At 44.5% G+C, this 7,911-nt stretch overlaps 1 protein-coding gene across 1 annotated transcript in view; it reads right to left on the bottom strand.

The window, feature by feature from the left end:
* Positions 1–2,317: 2,317 nt before the first annotated feature.
* The window catches only part of SBF2 (SET binding factor 2), a 273,321-nt gene continuing 267,727 nt past the window's right edge, over positions 2,318–7,911 (bottom strand). Inside the window, exon 42 of the mRNA XM_073657906.1 lies at positions 2,318–4,145. Coding sequence (XP_073514007.1) covers positions 4,047–4,145 — 99 coding nt within the window. The 3' untranslated portion in view covers positions 2,318–4,046. The remainder of the gene's footprint in view (positions 4,146–7,911) is intronic.

Here is a 7,911-nt window from a genome sequence, read left to right as displayed (position 1 = left end):
CCTCAACCCCATTCAGAACCTCTGGAGCATCATCAAAAGGAGTGTCTATGATGGCGGGAGGCAGTTCACATCGAAGCAACAGCTCTGGGAGGGTATTCTGTCCTCATGCAAAACAATTGAAGCAGAAACCATCCAAAACCTGACAAATTCAATGGACGAGACAGTTCAGAAGCTCCTTTCGAACAAGGGGTCCTATGTGCAAATGTAACATCACCTAGAATAAAGTTTTGAGTTGAAAACTGTTTGATTTCAGTTTGTAGTAACCTGCTAATGCTTAGAATTTCAAAAATGACCATTTATTAAAATGAAAAGGTTGAAAACTCTGCTGTGCATAATAATTTGGAACATGCATTTTGAGTGCAGTTTGAGTGTTTTATTCTTTTAAAAATATACTGTTATCATAGGCAGTTTGTACAAAAACCTTTCAATTGTACTCTAATAGTTATTTGACTGGAAAATTACAATGACTGCAATTCATATAGGTAATTTAGGAAAATCTGAGAAAATATTATTTGCATAATAAGTTGGAACACAATGTATTCGGAGTTCAGCACCGGACACCTAGGTAGGAACCCTGGACTTTAAGGTTCAGGTTCGCTCATCTCCTGTGAAGATCTGAAAAACTTTAAGGGCCACTTTGTGATGGCGAGACACCAGGTCAGAGCGGCTCTAAAACAGAGGGTTGTGTGCGGCGGTTCCAATACACAGTGTTTGGTATGATCCAATGAAGTGCAATCTGTGATCTGGTGACAGGGCGGTGGGTGGCTAATACTCATTGATAGGCTTGTTCAATCCAGTCAGAGAGAAGAGCCAAATGTAGAACAAAGTTGCTGCTGGTAATTATAGAAAGGTGTCGCAAACCAGCGCTTATCGTAGGTTACCACATATGGGGCCGAGCAGTTGCTGACGGGTCGGAGAGCCCAGGCTGACTGCTGTCTACTGATAAGGGCCCCTATAGTGGGTACATGAGCTGCAGAACTGGACTGTGGAGAAATGTGCCCTGATGATTTACCTAGTGATGAGAGCAAGTGCTCGTTACTCGAGTTTGCCGAGGGTGCTCGGGTATGCACAGAGTATCGTGGGTGCTCGAGAAAAATGTTTGAGTGCCACAAAACTAGCAGGGACTGCCTGACAAACACGGCTAATCCCCGCATGTTTTTTTTTTTTGGCTCCCTAACAGCCGCGAAACATATGGCAGCGGGGACATTGAAGATGTAACTCGAGCACCTGCGATACTCTGTGCATACCCGAGCACCCTCGGCAAACTTGAGTAACGAGCACTTGCGCTTATCACTAGATTTATCTTCTCTTACATCATGTGGACAGCCAGGTGCGTGAGCTTTACTAACCTGGGGAAGAGCTGGCACTATGGGGCGGTGTGACACTCTGGGCAAGCTTGGACATGCACCACTTACCCTGCCAAACCAAGTACCTCCTTTATGGCAGCAGTATTCCCTAATGACCGTGCCCCAATAGTTATTCAGGAATGATTTGAGGATCATGACAAGGTGCAAAAGTGGTCAGATGTCCTTGACAAAGACCGTTCTCGGTCAAAACGTTGGACCACATCTGTTTTGACTCCTTGCCAGATCAAAATAAATAACACTGCAGCAAGACCTACCGTCCCATTTTCTTTACTGTGGTGCCGAGGTTTCTACTTCGAAGGTTCAAAAGTGGTGACTTATCCCCAAAATCCCCAGATCTTAATCTAATTGAGCAGCTGTAGGATGGACTAGAACGACAAGGACTGAAAGGATCTACTGCTATAGGGGTTATTGGTCGCAGGAGAGACGCAGATCATCGCACATAAGGAAACAGGTTTTCGGAATGTTTGGGTATGTGCACGTGGCGTCTTTTCACGTTTTTCCTGAAGCATATTTCTTTTTATTGTTTTTTTTTAATTTATGTTATATATATATATATATATATATATATATATATATATAAGATTGTGGCTGCTTCCAAGCGAAAGTGGCCTAAGGAATGGTCCGGTCACTACTTTTAACAGCTTCACAACTTTCGAAGCGGGTTAAAAGAATTGACAAAAGAGAGAGGCCTCCTGATTGTTCCCTCAAAGATGTCAGAGTAGAGTGATTGGGCATCATCTATATGATGGTCTCATCCTTTGGTTTTCAGAACAGATAAAGCCGCTGCCAGAGGTCTGTGGCAGTGGCTTTCTCCTCCCCTCTTCAAAACACACGTGTATAGGGGGAATTGGGAGACCACAGCTTTCTAACCAAATGAATATGAAGGCTCCAACAATACGTTTTTGGTGATTTTTTTTTTAAATTAATAAAGGCTGACGCTCTTCTCGGTGTGTACTGCATATAAGATTTATTTACAGTCCTTAACTGGGCAGTTATTACAAGAAGTCCGACGTAACACAGTAACAAATACACAGAGTGTTAAAACGAGTTAAAAAATAAAGTTTTGCATTTTGTTTCTTTCTAGATGCAGAGTCTGACGGAGCGGGGAACTTTTATCTTACAAAATACATAAAGGAAAAAATCATATACAAAAAACCCCAAAAAACAACATGTGCAAAGTGTCAGTCTCACGTGCAACTATTAAAAAGAGTGATACAAAAAGCGCACACACACAAATGGGGGACAAAAAGACTGATACAAAGCGGAGGCTTTCAAGTTTCATACATAGGTATTTGTGTGTTTTTGGCACTGTGCGCTGAATTTATGTGGTCAGGAAAAAAAAAAATCCTATAAAATCCCCCAAAAATTCCCAGCTTCATCCTCTACTGTCCCTTAGTTATATCCATAGCTGGGAAAGCAATCGGAGGCTATTACCCAGCTGTTATCAGCTGCTATATGGCAACTCTAGTCATACATGACCCCAAGACATCTGTATAAGTAGGATTGCCAGCGAGTCTCGGGCAGGGCAACACAACTAGGCAGATCTGTCATTCAGATCCCTGGGAAAGCTGGGTGACATCGTGGAATAGATATAACCAAGACATGACTTGATGAGTTGTTTTTTTTGCTGGGAGCGGGGTTATTTTTTTGTGGATTTTATGGTAAGGTGGTACACGGGTTTGGTTCATGGTAACCCCATACCTGCTGAGGTGAGACGTTTATGGCTGTTTCTGCAGGGAGAAGGGTAAATTTACACACGATCGACGACATAAGAAGATACAAAAAAATTATTTATATACAGTACAAACCTTGTAATAGAAGATCGACATATTAACAGTTTAAAATGACTCCAGTCAAGAGAGAGAAACTATCACAAGTGGTAAGAGAGGATTTCATCCTTTTTTTTTTTCGGTCCCCTAAACACACAGAGAAAAAAAAAAAAAGTGAAGGGTGGGATAAAAACCTTGTTTTATCTTAGGAGGAATTTGTGTGGGGTGTCCAGTGACAGCAACTCACAAACTATGTACATGGCGGACTCCGAACGCTCCTTCATTACGCCCGTCCTGTAGCTTTAAGTGCATGTGCTTTGCATACGATGTGTAGTGCATTTCTAGGTATATACAATAAGGAGGGCTGACCCCCGCAGTGTTGTATGGGGGGGCAACGATATAATAAGAGAATAAAAAGCACCGCACTGCACTCTAAAAACTACGCACGAGGCTAAATACTGCACTAATAGAGGGAAGAACGAAAACTGTACAGGGATCTGTAAACTGCTCGGCCTGATGAGCTCAGACTTACCGCTTGCTCCAACCCCAAACTCCGCTCCCATCTCCCCCTTTTTGTAGTAAACATTTGTTTTTTTGGGAATGTTTCACTTTAGCTGCATAAGAATTACTTGGTCTTCAAAAAAAAAAACAAAACACAAAGGCTTAAGGTTCCAAAAATGTCATCTCCGGCACGGCTGCCATAATAACTACAGAGTGACGGAAGCGTAGAGGATTTATAGACCAGCGCTGCCGCGGCACAGGGGGGACTCTACGGCGGTCCCCAGGGGTGAACGGCAGACGTCCGCTGTCTGGAAGGAAGGGGCACTTAACCACAGGGCACAGAAGAAAAAAAACAGTCCTTCCTAGAAAGAGGCGATATGGCCGATGGCCTCCCGAAGCGGATGGAGTACTAGGCGTCCGATATACAGCTCTGGATCTTGTCCATCCACTGCTGGGCACTTTGTGCGTCCTGAGCACAGAAATTGTACACTCGCTTGCTGGTTTTTACCTGGAAGGAGACAAGAATCAGTCTGTAATGAGTCATGGCAAACTCTGCAAGGAGACAATCCGAAAGATTAAAGCCTATGAACAACTTTGACCTTGTGAGATAAAAATAAATAAATAAGATGGATGGTGGAGGCCTTTCATTAATAAAATTGCAAAAAGTTTTAGTCTACACTCTTCATTACTCTTTAGACCCCCCTGATGTGGCAGTCAGCAGCCTGATCCAAGCTTCAGATTTCTGTCTTGTTGTAGAGTTCCTCACCTCTCCTGGATCCAGCGCAGAGTGCTCCATCCTCCCGATTGCTGCCACCTCTCTCCCTTGGACTATTTCGGCTCTTACTTCACCGCTCCACACTGCTAGCTGTCCCACCAGACATAGTCGACTCAGCTATACTGCCCCTGTAAACCTCCTGACATAATAATGCTGGGCAGTGCTAAAGATTCACAGTGTCTCCTGACAAAATCAGTTCTGCTCTACAGCCACTGTGCCTCCTCAAATATCTAGCTCTGCTACATTGTTACAGAGTGCCTCCTGTCATACTTAGCTCTGCTACATTGTTACAGAATGCCTCCTCAAATATCTAGCTCCGCTACGTCACTGGGCTCCGCTTCATTGTCACCGAGTGCCTCCTGCCATACTCAGCTCTGCTACGTAGCTGGGCTCTGCTACATTGTTACAGAGTGCCTCCTGCCATACTCAGCTCAGCTACAGCACTGGATTTTGTTACATTTCTACAGTGTAACTTCGGAAGTACTCAAGTATGCTACCGATCTCAGTGAGTCTTTCGAGCTGCTCAGCTCAGCTACATCACTGGATTCTCCTACAAAGCTTAAATAAGCCTATTGATTTAATTTACTGTTCATACACTCTACATCTCTGGTTGCCCTACAGTTTCTACAGCCTCCTACTTCCGACCGGACTGCCCTGCTACACCCTGTTGTCAGTGAGAGCTGCACTCCAACTGGACAGTGGACTTTAAAGATCCTCCTCATCAGGTGAGTTAACATGTCGTGTCTCACACAGTTACACAGGCTGCACTTATTTCCTCTTCATGTGCTTTCCCCCTGATCAATAGCTTGCTTTCGCTGCCCTCCCTGAGACTGTATACGCTTTCTCCTCTGTCCACATTCTCCCCCTCACTGCTATTTCCATCACTAAGGGATTGGCGAGCTGTGCGGAGCAAGAACGCTAATGATTTGTAACTTAACGGCAAAGGTCGGTTAAAAGACTTCAAGACTCTAGAGCAAAATGGTAGAACATTTTTAGTGAAGACTGTTTAGAAAGTTGCTTAACCTTGTCCTTGGGAAGCAAATAAATAAATTTAAAAAAAGTCTGTGAGAAGGTGTACATAGCCGTTCACGTTCCAGCATGCAGGGGGATGAGACTCTGGGTGACCGAGTGACACTTATGAACCGCATGAAGCCTAATCCAACTAGTAATGGGAGCAATGTCCTACACGCTCTCATGGGGGTAGCCAGTGGTAGCCCCCTATTAGGTACCTCCAGGGCTGTTTAGTGAGAGTTCAGGGATTATCATGACATCTGTAATATCTCCTAATGTACAAGTATCAGTCCTGGTGACCGATTGCCTGTAAATCACACGTTATGTCATGCTCGGCATCGGCGGGAGGAGCACAATCTGTTTAGCAACCCAAGCTGCTCCTGCACCATTTCCCAGGAATTCTCCCTCACCGACTGCCCAGAAAAAGGGGACATGACATCGGATCTGCACACCGGTCCCGTGACCCCCGCAAGAAATGCCTAACGTTGTTTCTATAGTCACGGTTCTATTTCTGAACTCTCCGCGCTGGACACTGATGTCATGGGCTGGAATTCTTCGGGCCCCACCCAACCGTTCCCCAGGTCCCAGATGGCATCTGGAAAGAAGCTATAACATGTCTGCATCCAGAAGGAATGTATTGTTTCATCCTATTATCTGCTTCTAATTACACCGAAACGTTGCCTTTAGCTTTACATCCTTCTTGTTTCCATACTAGGACTTATTTGTCACGGACGCCGATGGGGCAGGAAAAGAAAAATAAAAACACACGGAATCCAACAGATGCATTCAAAGTAACGCATTGCCTTGTGCCGCCCAAGATCGACTGCCCACACTCATCATCAGCCACCCATGACAAACCCAAAAGTTTCCAACTTTATTAGTAAATTATGTTGGTTCAGACACTGAAGGCTGCAGCTCTCTCTTCCTCTATCCTTGCAGGAAGTCCCAGCACAACCTCAGGCACTAGTTAGCTGCTGAAATAACTCCCTCAATTATCGTCGCCCCCTCCTGGGGTATAGTTCTCATACGATCAGCTATCTTATCCTGGACACATTACGAGAAGCCCCGGCATATTGCAGATGATGAAGCTGATGGAAAGGTATGGCGGAAAGACAAGCAGCAAAACAGAGATCATGGGAATTGTGCACATTCATTATTGGCTTTTTTGCCTATTTTTTGGTGTTTTTACCCTGTTTTTGATTTGCACCAAATTCGCCTTTTAATTTGCGACATTTTTTTTCTATGTTCGCCAACGTGAACGTAGTTTTTTGTTTTTCAGAGCCTTGTGGACAATTCATCAAATGCAAATTTTTTTTTAAAAAGTTGAAAAATTTTGGTGCACATGTACTCCAGTCGCTCGCCCCCTCGCCAGTGATTTTATGTAAGCCTGAAATTTTTGACCATTTTAGAAGAACATGCAACTTATTTTGTCTCTTAATGGTAAGAGACATAAAAGAGCATTTTTCATTCTGCACAAAATTCATGAACCACTTGTGCCATCGTGAAAAATTTGGCACAAAAACAAAACGAATACCAATAGGTAAAAAAACAACAACAACAAAAAAAAAACCCAAAACCCCCACAAATAATGAAGGGCTGTAAGTCCACAAGTTGTGACACAGCAGAGAAGCTCTGGGCTCAGTCTCCACATGTGGCGCAGCGCTCGTTCCGTGAAGCTGCCTGCGGTCGCTCCGCGGCTCGATCGTGTTTGTTTTTCCATCAGCGGATTCTGCTTTCCATTTGTCAGTTTGTATCTGTTTGGTCAGGGACGGTAATTGATTTCAGCTCTGGGTTTCTATTCTCATCCTCACATCTTTTCGCCTTGTTAAGCTCAAGTTACGATCCTCATAAAAACACATGGGAAGTGATTTATAACAGAAAGGAGCGAGAGGAAGAGATGGCAAATTAAAGGGATCATCCGGGTCTTGTGTAAATCAAGTGTAATCACGTCGAAATGAAAGTTCTGCAACATTTTCAGCTTAAATTCTTCACTAATTTCAGGATATCACCATGCGTCAGTGAATGAGCACATGTTTAAAGGGGTTGTCCAGCCACCTAAAATGTTCTAGAAAAGATGAGAGTGCTCTAAAATATCAATAGTAGTAATTGTCACCAATTCCCCACCACTCCTGCGCCCCTGTGATCTGTTCTTCCTGCTCCAGCCAGGGCTTTGCTGCAGCGATCACGTCATCATTGGATCAGCAGGAGACTAGAGGTGATCTTCCTGCTCCAGCCAGGGCTTTCCTGCAGCGATCACAGGTCATCGCTGGATCAGCAGGAGACTAGAGGTGATCTTGCTGCTCCAGCCAGGGCTTTCCTGCAGCGATCACATGTCATCGCTGGATCAGCAGGAGACCAGAGGTGGTGTTCTTGCTCCAGCCAGGGCTTTGCTCCAGCGATCACATGTCATCACTGGACCAGCAGGAAACCAGAGGTGATCTTCCTGCTCCAGCCAGGGCTTTCCTGCAGCGATCACATGTCATCGCTG

The sequence above is a fragment of the Phyllobates terribilis genome, unplaced genomic scaffold (genome assembly GCF_046119375.1).
Source record: "Phyllobates terribilis strain yellow unplaced genomic scaffold, ASM4611937v1 Scaffold_13__5_contigs__length_258822181, whole genome shotgun sequence".
Taxonomy (NCBI): domain Eukaryota; kingdom Metazoa; phylum Chordata; class Amphibia; order Anura; family Dendrobatidae; genus Phyllobates; species Phyllobates terribilis.
This window is presented reverse-complemented; position numbering and strand designations above follow the sequence as displayed.